General features: G+C 48.6%; 1 protein-coding gene across 10 annotated transcripts in view; it reads right to left on the reverse strand.

Moving 5' to 3' along the window:
* Positions 1-27,598, reverse strand: part of MVB12B (multivesicular body subunit 12B) — a 59,953-nt gene that overhangs the window by 5,898 nt on the left and 26,457 nt on the right. For all 10 annotated transcript variants that reach the window (XM_048325204.1, XM_048325207.1, XM_048325202.1 and 7 more), the window contains 3 exons: positions 23,898-23,995; positions 4,529-4,584; positions 3,139-3,198 (listed from right to left, as the gene is read on the reverse strand). In XM_048325204.1, the coding sequence (XP_048181161.1) occupies positions 3,139-3,198; positions 4,529-4,584; positions 23,898-23,995 (214 nt within the window). The remainder of the gene's footprint in view (positions 1-3,138; positions 3,199-4,528; positions 4,585-23,897; positions 23,996-27,598) is intronic.

The following is a 27,598-nucleotide window of genomic DNA, read 5'->3' on the forward strand; positions in this document are numbered from 1 at the left end:
TGAGCCCGGCCCCGGTGAGCCCGGCCCCGGTGAGCCCCATCCCCGGTGAGCCCCATCCCCGGTGAGCCCGGCCCCGGTGAGCCCCGGCCCCGGTGAGCCCGGCCCCGGTGAGCCCCATCCCCGGTGAGCCCCATCCCCGGTGAGCCCGGCCCCGGCCCTGGCGAGGCGGCGCGGGGCCGGCAGGGGGCGCCGCGGGTTCGCGGCGGGCAGAGCCGGGCCGGGCCGGGCCGGGCCGGGCCGGGCCGGGCGGGAATGGGGCACCCCGGGCCGCTGGGGCTGCACCGGGGCTGTACCGGGGCTGTACCGGGGCTGTACACCGGGGGCTGTACACCGGGGGCTGTGACACCGGGGGCTGTACACCGGGGGCTGTACACCGGGGGCTGTACCGGGGGCTGTACACTGGGGGCTGTACACCGGGGGCTGTGACACCGGGGGCTGTGACACCGGGGGCTGTACCGGGGCTGCACCGGGGGCTGTACCAGAGCCTGTACACCGGGGCTGTACACCGGGGGCTGTACACCGGGGCTGTACACCGGGGGCTGTACACTGGGGGCTGTACACCGGGGGCTGTGACACCGGGGGCTGTACCGGGGCTGCACCGGGGGCTGTACCAGAGCCTGTACACCGGGGCTGTACACCGGGGGCTGTACACGGGGGGCTGTACACCGGGGGCTGTACCAGAGCCTGTACACCGGGGCTGTACACCGGGGGCTGTACCGGGGGCTGTACACCGGGGGCTGTACACCGGGGGCTGCACCAGAGCCTGTACACCAGGGCTGTACACCGGGGGCTGTACCGGGCCTTTACTCCCCCGCGGCCACACCTCCCTGTCGCGATGCCGCAGCCGGTGGCACGCAATAGGCTTCATTTTTCAACACCCAAACGCATAAAGATGTCAGCTCAAACTGTTTACTAATTAACACTTAAAAAGACACAAATTAGATATGCGTGGCTAAGAGCAATTATAATCAAGACGAATCTCTCCAGTCATTGGGGAACTGAGGAAACTCCTAATTGCTGGAACCAATGTTTTAAAATCTGAAATCATGCCAGTTAGCAAATATGTTCATTTAAAGAACATTTCATGTGACTGCACTCAGGAGAATTGACTACAAACATGCAAACAAGGAAGAATATTTCTGTGTAAAATTAAAATTTTAAGCTCTTCTAGATTTACAACTTCTTCATTAAATATATTTGCAAAGAGCAGCCCATGAAAACTTGTAGCAATTTAGTGGTTAAATGAACTGCATTCCTTATCAGTTTAAAAGGAATGATGAATATTGGATGCTCCCTTTACTAATTAGGCTCTCTCTAGACTTTTTACACCACGCCAAGCTCAAACGAAGACAGGGTGCACCCTGCCAGCAGCCAGACCACTGCCCTCGCTGCCGCAGCCAAAGGCGCTGCAGCATCCGCCACAGAGCTGTGAACAGTGACCATGCCAGCACCTGTGCTATCACCTGCGCCTGCCCAGGTGCCCACTCCAGTGACTCTACCCTACCCAGGACAGGCGGGAGTAGCAAGGACGAACCCCCAGAGCCCTGCTGGGAGACCTGGCAGCAGCACTGCCAGGGCTCTGCTTCTCTCCTCTCCTCTCTGTCCTACATCCACCAAATTAGCCATGAAGTGACGGCATGTGCCACTTACACCTGCACTTCACCACCTCCTCATAGCCCAGCTCTCTGTGTACTCCCCCGGGCACAGCTGTGCCATCCTGGGGCAACAACAGCAGTTCAGGTGCAGTTCAGGATTTGCACCTATTTCCATCATTTTCCTGACAGGGTAGAGTCCTGAAATTCAGCTGCCTGCAGCTTGGAGGATGGGTGCATACATCTCCAAATGTGGTGACAGAGAACAGTAATTCTTGGAATTCTTTGGAGTATTTTTTGCAAGGCATCTTGCTCCAGGGAGAATGTTCTGGCTGCTTTGGATATCCAGAAGATTTGCTGTAATGGTGCTATTGCTTGCAAGGGAAATAAAGCCATGCCGAAATTCACAATATTTATATGTGTAGCTCTCTATGTGCAGACAAGATGCTTCATCAAGGAATATGGGCTGCATAATCATACTTTTCATTACGCTGGAACGCACACAGCCTGCTCCAGAGCAGGAGCTGTGGGAGAGCCGGCGGGTATCGGCCTCTCCTTCCTGGCCCACGCAAATGATTCCAGTGCGGGTGTCCCCACATTCCACAGGCCTGTGAGGGCCATGTGGCAGACTGCAGTGCCTGAGGCAATGGGTCCATCTGTCAGCCACTGCCCCTGTCAGGCAGCACCTTCAGATCCACTACTGCGGCCACTGCAGTCCCATGAGGTGTCTGTGAAAGCCCTGGCAACTGGGCCTGACCATCTTCTTGTACTCAGACAAAATTTTCAGGCAGAAGAGGGTAGATTTAGGCAACTGGACTCAAGTGGAATAAAAAGTGGAAAAGCCTTGAGGAATCTGGCAGCTTTGTGATGTCATCTTCCTACTCTCTCCCTTGAACCCAGCTAGATGGCATAGGAGGAGGTCTTTGTGACTAATGGTGCCTGAAGAAGCATGTGCTGCTGAGACAAGTTTCTTCCTGGTCTTAGCCTTTAGATGTGAAGCAACCTTTGCAGAGCAGGCAGCTCCTTGGCGCTATGCCTAGTACACCATGCATGTGCCAGAACCGTCCCTCAAAATCACCCTCGGTTTGGTGGCTGCCTCCTGCCTGAGCTCCTCAAACATTCACATCCACGGAAGTGCAGCCCAGTTCTCCCAGCAACAACTTCCCAGCATCTTTCATCAGAACTGATGAAGGTGTTTACCTGACATTGCTGAGTCAAGTCCATTTGCCTTCCTGACATGCAAGAGGCACCTAAGAGTGTCCTGCCTGCACTGTGTATTGTTAATACATGAGAAAGAAAGGTTAACCAAGACAGACATCTGGAATTAAACAGAAGGCCCCACACTTTGCCATTATATTCACCACCTGAAGTGTCTTCACTCATCATGGATTACAGAGGGCATCCCTGACCCTGGGTTTACTGCTTGACTTTATCCATACTCTGTGACTTGTGAAAGATAAGAAAAGTATTTTCCATAAAGGAAGGGTTCTTAAAAAGAAGTGAAAACAGCCCTCGTGACTTGCTCAGTGCCTGGCTGGCTACTTACCTCCTTTTCGATTTCTGCAAGGGTTTTGATTGTAATACCCAAGAGATCAACCGGCTGCATCTGGCAAGAAAGAAACAAAAATGTCAAATTCACGGTTGGGGAGGGGTTGTCTGTTTGTTTGTTTGTTGTTTTGTTCTGTTTAGAGTCAGCAAACACTCTATCACCAGAGATTTAGAGGCACCATCTGTAAACACAGGCATGATCCTGTTCCTCATTCCACTAGGAGAGTGAAGCAGCAGACGGTGGGTCGGGGCTACCAGCTTCAACACTGTTCTCCCTTAGCGCCACAGCTGACACTCACCTCCGTGTCGCTCTGCTCAGGTGGACCTGCCACCGCCTTCCCACTGCAGGATGCAGTCTGAGCACCGGCTGGAATTCTGTGGCCACAGCACGGAGGTGTGAGCGGCACCAGCTGCGGGAAGCCCTGACCAAACTGACCATATGGTGGCAATGGTGTCTAAAGGATCTGCAGGGAGGATGAGCACGACCTAATCTCTCTGCATTTGTCCTCACAGCAGGGACTTCAGCTTTCTGGGAATAACGGCCCATAAACAACCCTCTCAGAAAGCAAGGGATGTGAAAAACTCCTGTCAGCAGGAAGAAGAAAGCACAAAGCTGGAGCACTACTGAAAAATCAGACACAGCTGATGGCCCAGTGTTTGCCTTAACAGCTTCCTGTAAATTGATTTTTAAAAAGATGCTGCTTTAGGATCAGACGGATTTGGGAACTGGTAGTGGGATGCTGAATCTTTGAGCTCTGCATCATCAGCTTTAACAAGCACTGGCCCAGTGACACCCAGAGGTCATCCTGAACCAGTACCAGTGCTTCTGTTTGGGTGAAGCAGACGTGCCCCGCTGGCGTGGCCCTGCAGTGCCCTGTGTGGGGCAGGCACCACCCAGTGCCCTCTCTGGTTCACCCACAGCCAGGCAGGACCCTCGTGGCAGCTGATGGCACTGGAGGGCACTGTGCCATTACCACTGCCCTGAACTGCTGGAGTGCCAACAGGAAGTAGTAAAGCTGATGGCACTATGCCATCCCACAACAGGTAAATCCAGGAGAACTCCACATCTGCAGCTTTCTTTACAATCTATGCTAAGAAATTAGAAATGCTTTCAGCACCAGGGAGTCCCAGTGCCATTCCTATTTTTGATGGTAATAAACCTTGAAATCCCAGGAAAATTCAGTTTTAGAAGCAATCTGGCAGAAGCCTTTCCCACCTAATGGGCAGCTATTGTGACATGCAACCTCAGCCCATCTCAAGCACTGGGTATGTATTTGGCCCCACAACAGAACCGCTCCCAGAAGCAGGTAATTTGTCCTGATGTTTTGTGATCGCTCTCCATGAAACAATGAATTTCAGACAGTGGGAGAACAACAAAGGCAACTCACCCCTTCAGGAGCACAGGCAAACTTCTCCGAAATCATAAAAGGCACTCCATCCATTGCTGAAAGGGACAAGACATCACATGTGACGTTTCCAGCTGGCTTCTGACATGCAACTTCACACATTCCCAGTGACAGACCAAGTATTCACAGCATTGACACATGACTGATTGCTCCTAAACGTTATTGCCAGCCTTTTCCTCCCTCTAAACTGCCAGTGGTTCCTTTCCATGTAAGACATTGCTGGGTCAGTCCCTACCAAACCAGGAGTTCAATGAATTCTCCCTGCTCTATCCAGATACAATTTCATGGCCTCAATTTTGCATTTTCCAATTTTGTGCAGCTGACAAAGCAGGATAGTATTTGAAACTGAAAGGAGGATGCACTTCTACTTACCACCTCCTCACCAAACCCGTTCAGCACACTCGGTGGTGTCTGAGCAAGAGAATAAGGAACAGCTGGTTCAGGGCACTTGTAGCCCCTAAAGCAGTTAACACCACCACCTGCGTACCAGGCAGTAAGTTCCCACCACCTGGGCAGGATGATGACAAACACCTGGGGCCAAGCACCCTCCCTGGCCTGGCTGTTGCCAGTGCAAACTCAACAGTGAGCAGTGGAGCTCAAACACTTGCAAACCACGTCTGGAGGATGCAAACCAGTGGAATATGAGGACAGACGTGAAGACATGACACCCCACACGGCACAGCCTCATGTCACTGGGCCCAGCTTTCTCTGTAGCACAACCTTACTGGTACTCATAGCACTGTCTGCCTTTATGCCATTTTGTATATTCATCCTAGTGCAATGATGTTCAGTGTTTGTGTCTTGTTATCACCGTGTCACAGGAAGCCTCCCACAAGACGTGGTAGTATAAGGGACACACTTATTTTTAAAACACGTATCTCAGCAATTTGCACACAAGACAGAAAAGGGCACATTTCTAAGGCACCCCAGATACACCTCCTTCATTGCACTTACACCTTTAACATCTGAAGTCTTTAAATTTCAATTCTGAAAGAAATGAAAACTTCAAATTAGAGTAAATTTAAGCCCTGAGAGGCCCTCCAGTGATCCTCAAATAGGGTTTTCTTTCAGAAAGCATCTGCACCCACAAACCCAGGGCTCCTCCGTTTGCTGTTTCTAATTTCTACCAGCACCACTGAATTACCATGTTAGTGATTAAACAAGGGTCATTTAAGAATACTCAGCATTTTACATTTGCTTTGTCTATTTTCAGTTTAAAAACCCCCCTCCACAGGAGTGATTTTGTTATCAAAGGTGCTGTGTGGCAGCCACAGCACAAAGGGAAACAAAAGGAAACAGATGAAAAGCAGCATCACCAAATCCAGGAAGTTTTAAACCTGAAAGACCATCTGCATTTGTTATCCGACAGAAACCCACTTTGATCAGCCACACGCTAGCTTTTGTAAAGTAATCTAAAGGCTGAGCTATGCCAAGTGTGCGTGTCCCCGCAGCCCCCAGAGCCCCCCCGTCCCTCGGCCACGCGCTCCAGCCCACCCTGAGCTCAGAACTACAGAGCGAAGCAGCAGATAAAAGCAGGGTGAGCCAAAGGCTCTGCAGCGCAATTAGCACTCTCCTAAACAAACGAGCTTCAACAGAGCTGTAATTAAGCAGGCCTGTAATTAAGTATATGCCCTTTATCATAACGATCGTGCTTAAAAATGGCATGATGCATGGAAGTGTGTTATTAATGCTGCACTCCCCAAGCGCAGGAGCGTGTGCGGAGCCGGCGTGTCAGGCCCGTCACCAGCCTGCTGCTAAAATGCATTAAAGGCAGAAAGCAGAAAACAAGGTGCTCATTCAGCGTCTCCTTTCACAGCCAGGCACCGGTGTCACGAGGGTTTAAATACCACCAACTCTGGGAACTTGACAGAAACGAAGCCCTGGGCAGCCACTGCCACTGCCTGCCCCAGTGCCAGGAGGGCAGCAGCCCTCACCCCTTCACCCCGTGGCTTGGCCAGGCTCCAGAAGCCCTTTGGCCACCCAAGGGGCTGCAGGCAGGCAGTGGGGACTCCCAAGACAAGATGCATGGGGAGCAGTGCTCCTCCCTTGCCTCTGCTCCCAGCCTGAGCAAATGCCCCAGACAAAATAAGTGGTCTGGCGGAAAGACCCTTCTGTGCCCCCCACCTCACCCTTGGGCTGCCCTGCTCACCCACAGCTGCTGCTGCCCAAGACGGGTTTTTCACATTCACGAGGCTTCAAGGGTGAGGCACCCTACTCCCACAGAAGCCCATGGAGACTCGTAATGATCTCCAGGCGCAGGCAACTCCAGCAACAGCAGGAAAGAGCTCCCATTGCTGTGCAGGAGCCTGACCAGTTGTCCAGCACTGGGGTGTCCAGCACCAGGGACTGGGCATGGGGGCCACTGCTCCCACTGCACACTGTGAGGCAGCACACGACTGCTGTTTACAGTAGCAGCTAATTTAATAATAAAATTAAATGAAACCAGAAGTCTAGGAGGGCATTTTAATTCCATGTCCCTTGTTTTGATTTTGTTCTGTAAATAAACATTATCAGCAGCCTCTGATTTCTCAGTTTTTCCTTTTTCTTTTTTCCCCTCTTGCCTTTAAAGCATTCCTGGCAGGCTCTGAAGAGTGACTGCTGTGCTGAGATCCTGCCCTGTGTCACCACCTCCATGGGCAGTGTCACATTCACAGACCAGGCCCTGGCCCTGAGCTGCAGTTCCTGTTTTAGTCTGGCCAAAAGCTGTACCTGGTTCCTCCATGTTCTCAACCTGTGCCACGTTTGAGACCAGCAGACGGTAACACCAGGGCATAAAGGAACTGGTTCTGGTGAATGATGAAGCACAGTTCTTTCCAAAGGTATCCATGCCAATTCAAAGAAAAATCACAATCCCAATTTTACAATATTACTCATATTATCACCCACTGACCCACACAGGCTTCAACTTCTTTAAAGGCTGGGACTTCAAAATATTTCTAAAGACCTATAAAATGTTTGCACCTTGCAGATTAAAGCCTCCTTGCACATGTAGGCAAAGCTGCTCTTGCCCCTCAAAGCCTCGCTGCCAGAAGGACAGCTGCCTGTCAGGGCCCTGCACCCAGGGGCTGAGCACAGGAGGCAGCAGGTTCTGTCCATGCCACTATATCCACAGCACCTGCAACAGGTCAGGGAGGTGCCTGTGCTCTTCTCCCTCAAAATGGAACAAAGTAAAATCGGATTTCAGCAGGAAAACTCTTTCCAATGGCTGTTTGTTGCCTCCCAGGATCAGCTCCTTCCTGAGGGTCACAGCTAATTAACTCAGTCACTGCAATTAGATAAAAGAGCTGAAAGGAGCCAGCAGCCAAAACCAACCTCCCAAAGCCCAGCCCCAAAGGACAGTGTTCCCACGAATCCCTGACAGCAGCCAGGAAGTGCATGGATGCCTCGGTGAGGCACAGTGGACGCGCCCCTTCCTCAGTGCAGGACCACTGGAACACACAACCAGCTTCTACCTGGAGGCTCCTTCTTCGCTGTAACTTACCAAGACTTGCTCTCAGGCTCTAACAGGGAGGACACCAAAGCATGCTCTATAAATCCAACTTGCTAGCTCACTTAGAAATCCTCTCTTTAATCTGTAAAAGTATTGTCACCCTCCTCTAAGCACTCGAGAGATGCTGCCTTCTGTGCTGCAGACTCCAACTAAATCTCAGTTGTCAAATTAGTAATTCATCTTTCTTGAATAACTATATTTTTAGCCAAGCTACCAGATTTAAATAATCAGACCTGCCAATGCTACCCTAATTTAAACACGCTGACGAACTTTCACAAGCAGCATCAGCTAACATAATGAGTTTCTGGATGACAAAGAACTTCAGACGGTAGCTCTCTACACTACCCAGTGTAATAAGCACTTGTTCTTTTCTACAATGTGCACATAAAAGAGAAATCTAAATAATAGTTGCTGTAATTATCTTGAAAAATATGTGGTGATTAATGGTGATTATGAAAATCTGTATAATTGTTCGCTAAAGCTCCAAAGATCAGATGCTCTCTTGAAGCAACCATCAGTGAAGAACTTGGGAACACAAAGCTAGAAGTGTGTGAGAATGGGATCACCCGTGTGCCAGCTCAGCCTTCACCCTCCTGTGACCTCTGCCAGAGGTTCCAGGATGTCCATGGTGTGACACGTGTCATTGTGGTTGAAAGCACGAAGTTCAACCTGTTATTTATGCAAATAATTAATTACTCTTGTATCCAACTCACAGTTTGTCATGACACATTAATGACTTGATAGACTTCTATGAACTAGTGAGCACAGGACAGCAGAGCGCTTTTATCGTCATTTAATTTAAAAACGATCCTGTGTGAAATTATCTAGTTGTGAGTGATGGAAGCATAAAGAACAGACTCAGCAAAGCTTCTTTTGGATCATTGCTTTATTAATGGTAACGTCAGGGAAATGAAAAATGCTAACATTGTCATATTTAACTCCTGGGTACAGATGAATCGCTGCCTCAGAGCCTGGCGGGCTCCGTTTGCACACTGCAGTGAGCGCTAATTCCTCACACCGAGATTGTGCGGATACACAGCCACGGAAGAGTTTATATACCTTAACTCCCAAGGAAATAACAGCTGTTTCTGCATTAAAGTCTCACCATAAGCTTTTATAGCTTTGGATTTCTTTATTGCTGTTTTTGCATAGCCTTTTACACTTGAATTTTCAATTTCTGGTATTAAAAATATTTAAATAAATAAATAATTGCCTTGCAAAACATTTTCCTGCATGACTGAAAATGAAGAACTGTTAATCCAAACCAACAAAAAACCCCAACACTGAGTGCATTACTGCTACCTTTAACATTTAAATGATCTTAGGTTTTAGAAAGGGCTTTCCCTAATGCTACAGAACTGTTCCCATTTTCCTCAGACCTGAATGCTAACAGAGTGTTCATCTTTTACCAAGAAGAGTATCTCATAAAACAGCCTACATCAACACCATAAAACCAGTAGAGCTCCCCTGCTTAGAGAAAACTTGATTTTCAGCTAAATGGCACCAGAGGAATCTGAAAGCAGATTCAGAACCAGGGGCTGGCACAGAGCTCAGGCACAGCAGCTCTTGGAGGGAAGCCACGGTCAGGCTGGAGGGACACGCAAGCCCCTGTCTGCTGTGGCCAGCAGCGGTGCCCCCACAGAAGAGTTTCCACCGCCAGCGCTCAGCCCAGCAGCGGGGGGTGCCCCCAGCTCGCGGGAGGCTCTGAGCACCACCTCACTGAAGCGGGATAGCACAGCCACGTGCAGTCTGTGCCCAGCCTGGCGAGGACAAGTGACTGCTCTCTCCATCAGCATCAGAGCCCTGGGGTATGGCTGGGGCTCAGCTGCAGTGACTCCCAGCAGACAGGACATGCTGTTACCTGGGCGGGCTGAGCAGCCACGGGGAGCTGGTGGCACAGCGTGGTGCTGGCCAGGGCAGGCTGGAGCCAGGCCACCCACCCTCGGTGCCCTCTCGCAGCCCCTGCCAAGCACACAGCCCTGGCTCCTGCCCATGCCCCTCTGCTTCCCACCACACGCCCCGGCATGAGCTCTGCACTCCTGAGCTTCTTCTGCACCCGTGCATGGAAGGTAGCACAGGACAGCTGTACAAACCAGGCACGCCTTAGCACAGGGGAAACCATTCAGAAGTATGGGAAAATGTTTTAAAATAGTTTGCAATGCATCCAGAGAAGGGTGTGAGCTTTTCAAACCAAACCAGCTCCCCACGATGCTAGGCCTCCTCCTCCTGTATTTCTATACACAGAGATTTAAACAGCAACCTGAACAGTAAATGTGTGTGCTCTGTGCTAGTGTGCACCAAGGCCCAGATGGAACCACACCAAATCACTGATGGCAAAACCTCAGGGCCAAAACAAAGGCAGCCTTTCCTGACAGCTCCTGCCAAGCTGGCTGCAACGGGGAACCTGCAGCTGCCCCAGCTGTGTTCCCCAGCTGCAAACACCATCCCCAACATGCACACAACTTCTTAGTGTCATACAAAAAAGTACGGAGGCGCAGGCAGGGGCACAGGCAGGGGTGCAGGGCTCAGCTCCACTAGCCCATGGCACAAGCCCAAGCTCGCGAGAGCCCCTGAGCACCTCATGCGGCTCCGGGGGCAGCTGCACTGCGGGTCCTGTGGCTCCCGGGCAGCAGGAGCTCGCACCAGGGCTGTCGTGGGGCAGCAGGGGCACAGCTAGCTGGGAATGCCCAGCCCTGTGCCCTGTGCCTGGGCCTGGCCAGGCAGCAGGATGGCAGCAGCCTCAAACCACCCAATGCCTGGTGCAGTGAGTGGGAGAGCAGAGGCCTCCTGAGCTGGGGAAGGAATCTCTGCCCTGGGAAAGGTTTACAGCTTTCCTGTTCGTCTTGAAATGACTTTGATTAAAAAACCAGACCTGGACTAAATTTTCATTTTTGCTAATTTGATTGTCAGCCTTGATTTTCTCTGTTTCCTGCATAGCTCATGACATGGCACAATTAGTTACTGCTAAGATCAAGCCACAAAAACACTTGAAAAAATACCCCTGGATTTGATTATTTTCTTTTTTAAATAAAGTGAAGGTTAAGTACTGCATGGTGACGCCTAAGGAGCACCTCAGCACTGTGACTCCATCAGCACCAGAGAACATGGAGAGACTTCAAACAAGCTCTTCAAATTGCAAGTGTTTAGGAGCTCTTGATTTTATTATTTTTTAATAAAATGTCCCCTTTGAAGTCTCTGCACTACACTAAACTTCAAAGATCACACCTTAGCATGTGGTGTTTCCAAGCCACAACCCTTAATTAATTAGAGCAGAGCAGATACAAACCAGGGCACTCACGTGGAGCTGAGGCAGAGCCGGGACAGGGCCAGCTCAGTGATGGGGAGGTAAAGGCAAAGACAAGGCAAAGGCAAAGGCAAAGGCAAAGGCAAAGGCAAAGGCAAAGGCAAAGGCAAAGGCAAAGGCAAAGGCAAAGGCAGGCACTCCAGCGTCTGCTCACGGCTGCATGCTGAAGAGAAACCCAGACACTTTTCCATTCCCCTCAGCTCTGGCTGTAATGACAGACTCCTTGGAAGTCATTAAACATGTAATGTCTGTCTGCCACGGCAGCCGGGCAGCACAGGCTGGAGCAGCAGTTGCAAAAAGCATCTCAGGCAGCCCCACAATGGCTGCAGTGTTCCCTGGCCAGCAGCTGTAAATTTCTGCTGCTTGATGAGAGAAACATCCACAAAGCTCGCAGTGCTGCAGGGTAGGAGCAGGGGGTATTAAATCCACACGCTGCATATTGTTACAGTGTCTGGCCCCGGAAGCTTTTTCCTTTGCTGAGCCACGTATGGTGGGTGTGAGATAGGATTTGTTGCCACCACAACAGTCCTGGGCTTCCCAGACTCTCTGGACAGCAGCCAGGTCACTGGCCAGGGGCAGATGCTCACACTTGCAATGATGCTGTGATCCTGCCCAGCAGCACCCCACACCCTCCAGCAGTGCATTGAGTGACCAACATCTGTCCCACAGGACTCCCAGGGGAGACAACAGTGCACCGTCCTCTTTTTATAAGGTTTTGGTTTAAGGGACTCAAGTTATTTTTAACACACAGCAGCTTTGTGTTTCCAATAAAAGCAGGAGAAAGAAGCTGGATCAGCTGCCCTGATAACACCGTGCTCTCCATTCTCTAAGCAAGCCTGCATGTTAGTGGAAAGAAACACATCACGAGCACAGCTGGGAAGGATGTGGGGATACCCATCTTCTGCCCTGGAGCTCATTGATGCACAGAACATGCTTCCACCATGCCGTGGAACACCCACCCTGCCAGAAGAGCCCGGGCACAGGCCCACAGCTAAGCCCTTATGTGCTGGGGAGGATGGCACAGGGCATGGGCACACAGCACCACCCGGCTGCAGGGGAAAGGCCCCGACACCGCGGGCTGGGGGTGAAAGGGCAGGGGAGGTGCCCTCCCCCTCCCAACAGCCAGACACAGAGCCACAGCCCTGCCGAGCCAAAAGCTCTTCTGCACGAGGAGATCCACTGCGCCACTCGCGATCCAGATCTTCTAATGGGATTTAATTTTTAAGTGCTCAAAATCATTACTGGAACTACATATTTCTATCAGGTAAATTTCATTTGCATATGCAAATGATATCTAAATACACTGCACCATTAATATGATCAGTAATTACATAATAATAGTCACCAATCTCCACACACATCAAACTTACAGTTTTGTAGCTATTAAGGAAACTGTGCTTTGTAATTAAGACAATCCTCATTTCCAGATGCTAATTAACTATATAATAATTAGCTTCTTTTGCTAATGCAAATTAAGTATTTTCATCCTTATTGGTAAAAGAGTTGCTTATCACTTACAAAAGAGACAACCTAGAAATAATCCCTCCTCCCTTCTAAAGGTGAAAAGGTAACTTCATTTTTACCAGTCTCATTTGTGAGTGCAAATTAGCCCTGATTAATCAAATCACAGATTAATGTGCCCATCTTGTAGCACGGCCAGTGCCTGGCGTGGCCCTCCAGCCCTCGGAGGATGAGGGCCACTGGTGGCCCACAGAAGCCCCCGGCTCCCCTCCGTTGGTGCCGGCACTGCAGAGCTCCCTGCCCCAGCACGGTGGGGATCGGCCACCAGCCCCACCCAGGGACACGCCGTGCCACCCGGCCCGGCCGAGGAGCACCCGGAGCCACCCCGCACGTGGCCGTGCCACCAAGCCCTGGGCCGGTGGGGAGTGGCAGCAGGTGCAAGTGGCAGCGCTGCCAGCCTGCCAAGCCACCACGGCAGGGCTCGGCCTTGGCGCAGCGCATTCATCATCTGCTAAACCAATCCACCCACTCTGCACCACCATTTGTCATTAATTATGCTAATCAGCACACCATTACTCTCCGATGACACCACGGCACTTATTAGCCAGTTATGGTTTTTCAAAAGCACAGCTCATTGTGTATGTGAGTGCTGCGCCTGCATTAGCCTACAGGGAAGAAATGTCCAATTATGAAAAGAAGAAATTTGCCATTATCTCCCTCTAACAAACCAATTTAGTAATTATAAAAGTCTCTGAACTCAGAAGGATTTGTTAAGAAGAGCTGAGTGATGAAACCAGAGAATTTTCTTTGCAATAACTTTCTGAGTTGGAACCGAAGTGACAACAGAGAATGAGCAGTTTTTATTATCTTTAATTACGACTCTTGCATCTTCACTTTAGACGATCAAAAAGCAGAATTTATCTAAACACGGGCCTGTATTTGGCTCTTCCCTTAAACCATGTGATTTGTTTATTTTAATAGATATGCAACCAAATGTGTGCAGCATGCCACAGACACTGAGACGGGCTCAGCCAGCTCGCAGCCCGCAGCCCTGAAGCGTGGATGCGATGGCACAGCAGCCGCCCACGCAAAGCCCCCGCAGGCCCGAGGCACGCGCCAGGAGTGGGGACACCGCCCTGTGCTGACACAGCTACAGGGATGGAGCCGGGCCCTGAAGACTCCGTGGAAAACTGGCTTTGTTGGAGCATCCAATTCCTCCACAATTCCTATGTTGATTTGCTCACTGCAAGGGGACACCGCTAGTTTTAGAAGCTTAATATGTGTTAAGAGCTCATTAATATCATCAGAGTAAATGGGCCTATTAAAACATCTTTAAGCAATATCTGAACATACATCTCCCTAAACTATATTTAATGACTGTACTTAAGATACATTATATGAAAGTCTTAATGAGACATTAGACAGCATTTTGAAGATTAAAATTAGAGAATCCATATAAAGTCTGTCCACTTAATGTAGCCTTAAGCTACACTGATGAAATACATTACCACCAAATTATTACTTCATTAGAACAAATATTTTCTAATAATTTCTGATTTATGCCATTAGTTGTCTGCATATATATTATATATTCATATCTATATGTACATATAAAAGTATACACAAAACTATTTTCTAGTTCAAAAGGAGATACGAGAAATTCTGAGCTTTCTAATAGCTGAGTTAATTACTTGTCTTTTTTTCTATTGAGTTAAAAATATGCACTCTTCATAAAAGTCCATTTACAGTGCCCCCACTTATCCACTCACCATAAGGTCATTTTTTAAACATTTGCTGTTCTGGTTTTCAAGGATCAGTAAGATGCCCTGGGCTTGGCCCCTGTGGGGCCTCCAGAGGTTGAGGCATGGTGGCAGTGCAGCCCCCAGGGTGGACCCCAGCCCAAGGCCAAGGAGGACCCTTGCTCTGCGTGCTGCCCGTGGCCCGGCGAGGGATGGGACCTACCGAAATTACCCATGGCCTGACAGTACTTCTGGACAAACCTAAAGCAGTGCCCATGGCACTGTCCCCCTGCTCTGGCAGGAGCCCCTGCCCACAGCATGCCCATGGATGGGCACCCACCCTGGGCCCTGGTGCAGCACAGCCAGGACAGCAAGGCCACGGGACACCTCCCTCAAATAACTGCCAAAACAAATTGCAATAAACTTATTAGCAAGAGGGTTTTATGTGTGGCTTATTTTGTATAAACAGCTTTTCATTAGATAAATGAAGCCCAACAACCTTTACAAATGTTTTCAATTATGAAATGATGCCATTGAGATATCCGGATGGTGATAATCAGGGAAAACACCAGTGACATCTCCTGCTCGGAGCCGGAACGTGCTGCCTGGATGGCTGCTCCTCCCAGTACCATCCCACCCAGCCACACCAGGCATTTAAAAACTCCTGCTTTATTTGACGGAATCCGTAGCAACAAGACTATTTACATTTATTCTGCCCAAGCCTTCTGTCCAAAAGAGCGAACATCTCATTGTAACAATTTTGCATTTTTAACTGTGCAAATTAAGCATTCTTCATAAATAACAGCCTGGTTTGCTGCACTGCAACTCCTTTTTATTAGCAGCACAGAAATGCACAATGAGCAACGTGTTCTATTATTCTTTGTCAAATCACAGAATGCTACATTAGAATAACTCTGCTGGTCAATGTAATATAGTAGATTAAATTCAACTTCTGTGCAAAACCCACTGTAAAACAGCATGATAAGAAGGCTATAAAAAATTTAATTTTACTCCAAACTCCATCAAAAAAAAAAAAAAATGGTGTGAAAAGTAATTTTGCATAATCAGTATGCGCCATCTGGAACAATTAACCGATTTCTATAGAACTATGAGGATCAGTCATATCTGCTTATTAAAGATCAGAAATTATACAAGTAATAAATCCTTGAAAAAACTAAGCGTACTCCCGCCTGTCAATGCTATTTTAACTTCAAATACTGAAGAACGCCTGATAAGGCTGAAAAGAAGAGATTAATATATGCAAATTACATCCAGCATTTAAAATCCCCAACAACTGTCTCTGGTTTTCTGTCCCTTATTGCTGCCTTTATGTTTTATTCATACACCAACTCACCTGTCACTTCATAAGCTATAATATTATGGGGGGTATTATTAAACAGCATAAAGCCAAGCTTTAATTGGAAAGCTTCATTGCATTTTCCAATTATTTGGAGTAAATTAAAAGCAGATGCACATAGTTTAATAAGGAGTCTAATATCAGTTCCAGGAAATCAAAATTCATTGTCATTACTATGCTGTGATAGTTTTGCAAACTGTACTCAATTTTGGAGGTTTTGAAAAGAAAATCTGTCTCTGCAATCTGTTAATTGTCATTTGGTTAATAACTGTTTAAATATCCAAACCTCTGAGCGGCTTCCCATTTAAAAAAAATTAAACTCTGGCACTCGGCAAAGCAAAACAAACACAGCACAGGCCACCCCAAGGTTGTGCTCCACGGAACGGCGCCAGTCCCGCAAGCTCATCCTCCTCCATCAGCCACTGGCCCTCACCCACTGCTGCTGCGGGGCGTGCAGAACGAGGGCACCCCTGTCCGGGGCATCCACGTCACCTCGCCATCGCCCTTCCCTCCATCATCCCCACTGCAGCCCCCGCATGTACCCCCAGGCTGTCCCCGGTACACCTGCTCATACATAATTCAAGGCTACAGGGTTACAGCCAGATAATCCTCCCGGCAGAGTCTGAGCAGCCTCCTTGGAAGGTGACGTGTGAGCTGAGGGACACGAGCAGGAGGGGACACGGCTCCCCTGCCCGCCTGCCGCGCCGAAGGGAGCTGGGACCAATGCGAGGGCAGGGCAGCACCCAGCCAGGGCCTCCACCTCCCACACCAGCACATGGCGCTGAGCAGAGGAAAACAACGAATGGCACTTCAGGTGACAGCAGGTTCATCAAAAAATTGTCTGTCTTAAAAATGTCACCTGTGGGAGAACTCATGGTTCCATCATCCCCATTTGGGGCTGCTGCCCCAGCACAGCCTAGATAACATGTGGGCCATGCTGACACAGCACACCAAGGGTCTGTACACCACGGATGGGCTAATTTAATAACAAACATACTTTTTGAATCTCATTAAGTATAGTATTAAGTAACACACATCCCTTTCTGAAATATGCAGCTGCAGCATTTTACATGAGACTCCAGCCTCCCTGAACTGTTGGATATTAATAGAGCCTTTCATAGCTGGAAGATTATCCAGGTCTCTTAGTCCAAAGACTGGAAATTGCAATAGAGTAAAGAACAGGCTGACTTTAATCTCAGCTTCAGTAAAGAGGTTTCAATGCAGAATAAAGCTTGTGTCACAACTTGTCTGGCTTGTGGACCATCCTGATTAAAATTCAGTGTCACAAAATATAAATTTAGTTCCGCTTCTACTCTTAAAAAGTGCCAAGAACGTAAGTGAAGGGATGGGAACCAACAGTAAGATGCAGCACAGGACCTTCCCCTCCAAGACTGGGGGTCTCAAACCCCTTGAACATTGGAGGCGATTGCAGAACCACCAGGAACTGTGCTAGAAGATGAAGATAAAAGCAATCCTTTGTGCACTGAGCCAAAAAATAGAATCTCCCTTTTTTTTCAAAATTACCTGTTTTAGTAAAGCAGACATGCTGTGCCAAGTACATAATTTAATTATCTACAAAAAGGATGCAGCAAAACAATAGTTTGTGAAAATAATTTATTAACCTCTGATTAAAACATCTGTCCTCCTACATACAGAAGAGAGCGACAGTGTCTTTTAAAAGGAAAGAGACAACTAAGGAAGTGGCACACGTGGCCAGATAACCTGGCATTTTACAACAAGAAGGAAGTTGACATATGGGCACTGAAATGTAACAAAATCTGTACCTAGAAAGACCTCTGAAAGAGACTTCTTTTGTCACTACCAAGGAAAAAAAAAAGGGGGGGGGGGGGGGGGGATAGATAGCCCAAGGCATTCCCAAGTTAGCCCCTCCTGAACAGGAGGAGGAACCAGGAAGCAAACTGCTGTCTTAGGAGCAGTGTGTGAAGCAAACGCTTCCCACGCCACTGCCCAGACAGATGACACCTGCCCCCTGCCGAGAGCCGCAGCTTGCAGGACGGAAAAGCAACTCGGCTTCCTTCTCAGGAATCCACTGGCTTTGATGTTTTTCCAGATCATTAACATCAGTTTCCACTCTCCCTGCTGCCTCCAGAGAGCTGGATTAGAAACCTGCGTGGAGCGAATGCCAAATGTCGCTGCAGTGCCTGCAGGAACAGCCCACGCTCCTGCAGACGAACCCCAGCTCAGCTCGACCTCGTGCCATGGCCAGACCCCGGCTCACCCCGCCCTGGCTGGGCTGCATCAGGCTGAGACCCTGTGTCCCCTCCCCAAGGGGGCTCTGCCCCTGGGCTTCCTGCTGGGAACGCTCACCTGTGTGACCCAGCAGGTGGAATTTGGACCAGAGCCTCTGCCCACAGTGTTTCCCTCTCCAACCTCTCAGACCACAGTTTGCTTTGACCTTTCACAGGAAGTGTCTTAAAGAGGGCAATAAATATTTAAATATAATAAAAAACTATTTATATATAAATACAATATAAACTCATTTAAGTAAATATTTACCTCCCTAAGGTAATAAATATTGGTGCTTGATTCCAAAATAAACAAGCCAGAGCTGTGGAGAAACTGGCACCTGTAAGAGCTGCACACGGAAACCTCCTCCTCCAAGGCATGCTGGCACGCACACTCCAGCCAACGCTGCGCTGGCAGCCGGCCGCACTTCCCTTCCCTGATGCTCAGCCCAGCTTCTCACAGAAAAATACTTCACGCAAATAACCTGATATGTATTGACTAAAGTGGTTAAAGACAACTACAAAACAGTACCTTTCAGGTAAGAAATACATGCAAAGCATGTATTTTTGAGCATCAAATGACTGCTCAAAAACCCATCGCTCCTCAGGAAAATGAACAGCAGGTGCTGCGGCCTCGGTCCCAGCATGGACGTTGCTTTATTGGAACATAAAGTGTGTGATGTTTTTTGGGATCTGACATCTAAACTCCAACCCAGAGGACATGGCTTTTCTCCCCTTAAAGAGAAGGAAAACCTTCACCTGCAGCTCAGCAAGGTCTTGAACTGAACTGAGAATGCTCCAAGTGGTGAGAGATTCTGTGCTTCTGGATCCTGTTTTATTTCTATGGATTAACATGACATGAGGATGGATGCCCAAATTTATGGATGACGTGTTAGTATGTCCAGCTAACACGATTCACTTCTGAAGGTACTTGCACAAATACTTTAATTGTTTGGGGCTGACTACCAACAACATATATCAAAGTATGTTCTGCTTTTGTTCTACTGCTTTCCCAGCACAGTTTCCACATTTAAGTGTTCAAAAGATGAACCTTGGTCCTACCCAAGGGTAACTGATCATCTTGCTATCTCCAAATTTCTGCCAGAATAAATATCCTTGGAAAGGTTCATATGACTGAAGTTGGGTTTCTGGCTACACACTGCCAGCTGCAGCAGGATCTGGAAGTTCATACACTCATCTCCTGCACAAAACTGGTGCACAGAGGCTTTAATTGCTTTGTGTACACATTCTGATGGGGTTGTACAGACTCCATACAACACAATTTCTATCCTAATCTGAGAACAAGCCAAGAGAAGGGAAGAGATTGTTCTAGAGTCAAATTACATATGCTTATCTGCTGCTGCCCCAAAACACATCTATCTGTAATAGAACGCTGAAGATGGCTACAGCAAAATTTCAGGGGGAAAAAAAAGACAACCCTGCTCAGCAGAATGCACAGATCATTGGCAGCAAGGGCTGGAACCCACTGCTTAGCAACTTAAGAGTGCTGCAGTGGTGTTAGAGCCCATCCAATTAGTGAGGCCTGCAGAATATTTGCACTCCTGCATCTCTTGGTTCCTCCTGAAAGGGTTAAAGATTATTATTAGCATATAATTTACAGGTCCCTTCTCCCAGGAAAGAAATAATGCACAGTAAATGCCACATTCATTTTAATAATACATGTTACAGTCTGTGCCCAACATCTGCACAAAGGTAAAGCAGACAGATTTTTTTGACATGTCCCACTCTGCCATCGAAACACAGGCTTTTTGTTTTGTAAGTGACGGAAGGTTTAATCAAGAAAGCAGGCAATTCATCAATCGAAACAAGGCTGCTCACACTGCCCTGACAGCACACACATGGTTTTATACAGAAGAAACCTGGCCACCTGTCAGCGGCACCTTTTACATCAGGATATACAAATACACTGGGTGATCAATCCTCCAGCTCTTCCCATTCATTTCTTCATTTTCTTATTGTATTTTTCTTTATGCTAGATGTTGCCCTCATTCTCTGCAGGAATAGATGGGAGACAAGGCAAGCTATGGCTGTTTATACACTATCATAAAAATTTATATACTCTTAGAGTGACTTATTTCCCTTCTATTTGACTACCATTATTATAAATTATTATAAATAATTTTTCACTTCATTGAAGAATTTTCCCTGTATATTACTATTTCCCTGTATATTGTTCCTGCCTGTGAGGGCTGCCTCTCCCTCACTGTGCTTGTGCCTCTGATAAGCTGAAGCAATATGCAGGCAGAAGATGCTCAAGTCTGAAATGAAGGCAGTATGTAGTCACAACAACATCTTAATTAAACTGAAGGCCATGAGGAAAGACTGCGCTGTGAAATACTGAGCCATGTCTGTCAACAGGTCTGTCTGGAGTGAGGCATTCTTCTTCCAGCAGCTGCCTGCCCCAATAAGCACATTAAACCTGTCAGCTCCTTGGCACCCTGCTCCCAGCAGCACCCACAGACATTGTGCACATCAACTTAGAACTAATTCTGCCTTTTGGTCTGGGGTGCATGGCATGGGGTGGGACCAGGGAGGCTGTGGGGCACAAGGATGATGCCCGCAGTGCCAGTGCTGCGCTGCTGCGGCACGTGACAGGCTCCCGCCATGAGCTGTGGGCAGTGCTTCCCTATCTGCACCCTGCCAGGGACTCACTCACCAGTTTACTGTGCCAAGAGAAGTCTCCTTAACTTTCTGGTCACCCAGTGTGTCATGGCCAAGACTGGCAACGACAAAAGACTGATTAAAAACTATAATTGCTGCTTACAGGACCATTTTTTCCTTGACTCCAGTTTTGTGCAAACAACAACTGCATTACAGTGCCCAAGGGGTAATGGGCAGTTCCAGTGAGGATATGGTCATTCTGCCAAAATATATTTGCGATACAAAGTAGGATTGACAGCCAAAATGCATCTAACCTCCCACAAACATGCTGAACTGCAGCTGGAAGCATTGTTTTCATCGAATACTGAGAAGATCTTGGGTCTCTACAGACAGCGAAGAGAGCCCACGCTGCAGCTCTTCACTCTACCCCCATTACAGCCCTCCAAGCACAGACTGAGGCCATACCAAAACTGGAAGAGACTGTTCATAATGGCTTTTGTTGCCCTCACCAGCCCCAAGAACCCCTTTTCTGATGTGGGAGCCAAGAGAGGGAGCCCACAGGCCTGTCCATACATGGAGAGGGACCCTGTGTCTGCTGGAGGCCCAGCTCCCCTCACCCAGCACGCTGGCCCCGTGCCACCGTGGCCCGCACATCCTCCCTGCACCCACAGCTGCGGTGGGGACCCACCCGGCAAAGGGAGCCCGGCAGCGTGGCTCAGGCCGGCAGTGGCAGCCTGTTCCTAAATCTCCTGTTGCCATGGCACTGCAGAGAGCACTCCAGGCAGTCCGGACTGGCTGCACACGACACCGACAGAACAGGAAACTTGGGAATGGCTTCCAGAGCGCGTCTGGGGGCTAATCCACCTCGGCGAGTTTAAGCACACAAAGAGAATTGTCACGGCACCTCACTGCAGCTGCTGACAAGGCAGCCGTGGTCAGGAGCTGTGCATGAAAATCCTGTCAATGCACAGGATGTGTCATATAACAAGACCCTTTCTTTGGAAAGAGCTCACAGCTGAAATAGCCATTACAACACACGCACAACTCATATAACAGCGTTTCTGGAGGAGAATGTGCAACTGGAGGAAAAATAAGAGTTATATACTTGAAAATGTGCTCAAGCAAACATGAAGAACTAATGCCCTGTCCAGTTCCACAGGCCTTGTTTTGTGCTTTGCCTGTAAGGATCTGGTAAAGCGTTCAGGCTCTCTGTAAAGCAGGCACCTCCTCAGGCTGCACCATGTGCAGAGGCCAGCACATCCTGTAGAAAGGCCAGTCCCAGTAACACCCACACAGAGCTGCTGCAGTTGGTGCATTTGGCACTTTCCCAGGAGAGAAAGCACAGCTTCCCATCCCCACACAGAATTGTCTCATGCGAACACAGGAACACACCTTCCCTTTCATTTCCAAATGTATTGGGGTAGGAGAGTAACAAGAAAAACGAGGACTGACAAGGATTACGCAATTATTATACTCTATCTCTGTAGGAACCTGAAGCTGCAGTTCCAGGCAGAGATTACCTTTTAAATAACCCTTTGATTATGGTGCACGAATTAATGCCATGTTCCCATGTTACAAGTGTCACTCACTATTAATAGGAAGAACCTGTGAATGGTACATTTTTGCCATCTTCTCTTCCCTGATTATGCACAAGCAGTTTCGACTGCACAGCCCACTGAATCCACTGCTGGATTTCCAAACTGTCCTAAAATGTCCTTCAGCCAGATGAAGGGACTAGACGTTCATTAAGTTTTGACAGAGTCAGGTTTAAAGCCAGTGTCTTTTTCCTCTTGCAAAAACAACGTAACAGAGCAGAACTTGTGCTAAGTGTGATTCTACCGTGCCTATGACAATATTTGTTCAGGTGTAATAGTACTACAAAAAAAATAAACTGGAAAAACTGTTGCACCCCAGCACTGCGGAGCTGGAGCACAGAGCACAAACTGGACCCCAGGAGAAGGGGTGGGTTAAATGTACTCCTGCACCAGAGCTGTGCCCAGCACTTCTTACTCCACAGAACCAAAACTCCCTTTGCTGTGCTCCACGAACACCTCCCAGACCACACAGCTCTGAGCACCTCCCAGAGTGACAGGGCCCACAAAGCACAACTCTAAAGCATCCTGGCCTCCTGCTTCCAGAGCCCGTTCTTCTTGGGCCCAGAGAACCTGGCTACATTTCTTTTGAGCTCACTCCTCCTTTAAGAAAGTGAGCACTCAGAGCCAGAACCTCCTCCCAAAGAGCAGAGCTGCCAGGGACAGCTCACAGGAACCCCAACTCCAACCCAACCCACTGTGCAGTCCTGAGGCACAGTAACAGGTACCTCTACCTGCATGGGGGAAGGAACAGCCTTGATCTTCCCCACTCTATTTCAGTAAACAACTCCCTGCAGATTAGTACTAGTTAAAAATAAAAACTGGCTAAAATATTCATTGGCAGGTTTTTTCCATGTTAATATCCGGAAATTATTACTGGCTCTAGCACTTGTATACTGGCTTGGAATGATGAACAGAGCGAAAGCTGCAGCTAGAGAGACCAAGTGTGCATGTGTAAGCACATGGTTCTCACAAATCAGTGCAGAACCCGCATTTTCTAGCGTCTAACTCCCAGTTTTCCCTAACATTGGGAAACAAATACATATGCATGGCCAATATAGGGAATATGGAAATGAGAGAGAGTAAAGGTCTCATCTGTTTTCAATATGTATGTTGAGGGTAGCAAAGACCACTGTGTTTGAAACTCATCCCTGCTGGGCAAGATTAAGCCTCCTGTGAAACAGGCAAAGATGTCTCTTATGACTCACTTGTGAAGACCATGAATATTATCAGGAGCAAAGTATGTGTCAGCATTGCTTCCCATCAGAGCTCTCACTCAGCACCTCGGAAGGCAGCAGCATCTCTCCCTAGTGGCTGTGATCTCCCTGGGGATCAGGAACACTTGCTGCTGGGAACAAGTGTCCCTGGGCATTTCCTGGGGTCTCTCTGCACCTCAGCTGCTCTCAACTATTAAATGGCACTGATAAAAAGCTGGATGTTGTTTCGTGGGTACCACACACCTGGCCGTTTGCACGTGCAGGTTTGCTGTACTGGTTACACCACTGATGACACAAGAGCAGAGAAGCACACGGCAGCTCACCTGAGATGGCGTACAGGTTGGAGTGCTGGTGCTCCAAGTCCAGGCGGGTGCTGTGGCTCTTCCCCCGGAAGCTGGCTGGGAGTGTCAGCGAGATATGCCTGAGGGACAGAGAGGAAAGGTGTTACTACAGAGCGGAAGATTCTGCTCCTGTCAGCTCACTCCAGCCTGACGGCTCCAGGCAGGTTAAGCAGCAAATGCTGATTTCAGTATTGCTTCTAAAACTGTCTACACCCAGTGTCAGCGCCCTCCACCCCTCTGAGCACTGCGCTCGGCCAACAACCAAGGACTGCAATAGCAGCCATCCATCCCCAGCAGGGCATTCAGCCCCGGCCAGGCACAGCAGCTCCACACGAGGCAGCACCCACGAACAGCCAGCACGGCTTTGCCCCTGTAATCCAAATCTGTATTTCTCTAATGCAGATCCCAGGTCTGTGTGAATTTTAATAAAATGTTATCATTAATCTTCCGGACCGCATTGCCACACATAATAAAGATGCATCCTCTTCACAGAGGGGCTCAGTGCAGCCTGAGGCAGAGGGAGCAGCTCCCACCTCACCTGAGTGAGAGCTCCTGAACATGGGCAGACACTGAGCATCGCCCTCCTGCCAGGAGAACCAGGCAGCCTTTGTGTCCTCCTGGATGCCCTGTGTGTGAGACAGGGCCCTGTGTGTGAGAGCAGTGCACCAAACCCATGTCCTCAGCCAGCAGGTTTTATCTACCACATGAATCACCTGGAAGTTATCTGCCTCTAAAACAGGACACATTTTGGGAAGAACAATGTATTTTTAGCCCTAGATGCAGATGATGGTGAACAGCACAGATAAAATAAGAAAAAGCAAACATCAGTCTGAGCTTGCTTGTGCTTTCCAAAGCTATTTTTAACTAAAAAAAAGATGGTGTGAAAATATATTTGAATTTGGCTATCAGTTTGCTGTTTAAAACACAATCCACATGAGAGTCTCTGGAGCAGAGGCAGGTTTGTTATGAACACATTTTAAACAGGAGACCACTGTCTTTGGGCATGACACGCTTCTCATTTGATTTTTAATAGAAGTATCCAAAAATATTTTTCAAGGCACCAAGGCAGATAGCAGAAAGACTGAATTTCTTTGCCCTCTATGGGGAACTGCTTTCTTCACAGTGGAAATTGTTCTGGAGGTAAATAAAGGTCTATTTAAAAGGCCCATTTCTAAGGAGAGTATTTTTTAGGAGTTTGTACCAACTTGGAGAGGCTGACCCCTGCCCTCCAGACAGCCCTCAAGCACAGCCCACTGCCACTCCAGGGGAATGACACACATGCCCTCAGCCAGAGGACTGATGGGGCCAGCCCACAGCTGGCTCAAGGTGGGCACTGCCGGAGTACCACGATGCAGCCCTCGGCTCCAGCAGGCAGGCAGCAGCCTTGCAGCACGGCTTCAGGCCGTGTGCTTGCAGAGGCCCTTGAGCCCCGGCAAGGAGGCAGCTCCTGCGCGTGCCGGGTGCTGGAGGGGGTGCACGTGCCACGTGGGCAACAGAACGAATCGCTCGCCCGCCGAGGGACTGACCACACACACCAACACCAGCCCAGCCCTTGCTGGCCCACTCCACGGGGAGTCCCGTCTGCTCTCCCTTTCACACAAGCGACGCTAAGACACCACAAGGAATCCCGTTGTGGCAGGGGGGTGACGAAGGTGACATTCAGGTGTACACCTGCAGACCTACCCTCAGTGGGCAGCACTCCCAGCACTGCATGTGGGGCTGGGGAGGAGCGCCAGCCCTGTCTGACACCAGGGTCTTGACTGTGGCTGTAACAAGGGCGTCTGGAAACGATGGTCTGCATGCCTGCTCCGGGGCTACTTGGTGTCCCTGAGGTAGGACAACTGGGCATTCCATCAGTCCAGCTGCATGCAGACAGCCAGAGAGATGTCTCCAAGAACATTAGCTGCAATACCACAAGACAGGGCAGTGACTGCTGGATGGAAATCAGCTCTCCCCTTCCCCCTTTCTTTTTATAAAAGATGACATTGTAGGGAGGAATGGGAAACAAAGCCTAATTTATTTTAAATTAATGTAAACTTTGGCCAGGATCAATACAGCTTATACCTACAAACTTGATTGCATAATGCATTTTCCTTATGTGTTGTGAGAGCCAAATCATTTTGCATTGTAGAAGACAAAAAAAAGAGGCTGCCATTGAAAAGCAAGAAAATCCCAATTACAAAGTCCCCAAGTTCCTAAACACATACCGTGAAAGTATGTGCAGTTCTGTGGCATATGGCAAATCAATTACTAGTTTAAATTTTAAAACAAAAACATGGTAAATGTGTTGCACAAATAATCAAGAACAACGGTTTGGTTTAGATTACAGCGGCCACTAGAGTTTTGAATACAATTAATCATCATTCCAGGCACCGGGAAGCCATATTGACACTTATTCCTAATTTGAATATTTAATTAGGGTGAAGTTCTTCATCAAATTATCACAGAACTGGGAGGAAAGCCTAAAAGATTTAAACAATTACTACTTTAACCCTTACCCAGCTGCTCACCTGTGAGCACAACAATCTTTTCCTGTTCTGCAAAGCTGGAACATGACCAGGCAATGTGACAAGACAGAGTGCAAAACGCACTACAAACATCCTGGGGAAGGGGAACAGACACCCAGCATCCCAAAGGGCTGCTCTGGAGAGGCCAGGCTGGCACCAGCTTGCGCTTCTGTCTGCTTGTGCTCCTTGACCTTTACCAGAGTAAAGCTTTTGGGTCACATCTCTATTTTAGCATCAAGCGTGGTTCCTTCTAGAGCTTTTGTGGTTTGGGGTTTGTTGTTGGTTTGGTTGTTTTTAATTGAAGAGCCTGTCCAGAACCATCTACGAGGCTCCTGCTGCCCACAGCTGACCTGGCACAGCCACTTGCTCCTGCCTGGGAGGTTTCCCAGCCCTGGCCCTGCACCAGGAGCTCACAGAATGGGGCTGGACCCCAGCACTGCTCCAGACCTGCTGTACCTCCAGCACCCCACAGGCATCCTCCCTCTGCACAGCCCTGCCTCCAATCGCTCAAACACCCCTTTATGTGCTGTATTAATCCATATAAGAAAATCTCTTTTAATGAGGAGTGATATACTTATGAACTCTCTAGAGTCATAATTAGAGCAAACTAATTGAAGTTGTGTTTTGACACACTTTCCAAATTCACGGGTACTGCATGACATATTCACAACACTACTGCTGCACACCGTGGTGACAGCAAAATCATTAGGCTAATAACACTTATTTGCATTCCGATCATGCCAGCAGCGGCCGTTAAATGCTGCCTCAACCAGCACTCGTTTACTCAGAAAGTTTCCACTGAAAGATATTAACAGTAATTATTAGTACTTTAGTGAGTCTCTGATGTTGAGGAATGGCAACTCACAAAGACTATCCCTGTGCCAATTATCTCCCTTTTGAACTGTCACCAGAAGCAGCTTTCCTCCTCCCAAAGACAAGCAATGAGGCACTTTGGTGCAGCGGGAGGACAGGCGGTCCTGGCACGGCCAGGCCCAGGGCTCCAGCTTTCCCTCCACAACTGGAGTCAAACCCACACTGCTCAAATACCAAACATATTTTTCTCCAGCGTATGATAATTTCAAGACAATTTAGAGCAAGTTTAATCACCCTCTTCACTTCAGTTGCTCTTTTATTCAGCAAATCCACAGAACAAGTCAGCATGTGATGAGGAGATCC

The sequence above is a fragment of the Corvus hawaiiensis genome, chromosome 21 (genome assembly GCF_020740725.1).
Source record: "Corvus hawaiiensis isolate bCorHaw1 chromosome 21, bCorHaw1.pri.cur, whole genome shotgun sequence".
NCBI classification, from domain to species: Eukaryota; Metazoa; Chordata; class Aves; order Passeriformes; family Corvidae; genus Corvus; species Corvus hawaiiensis.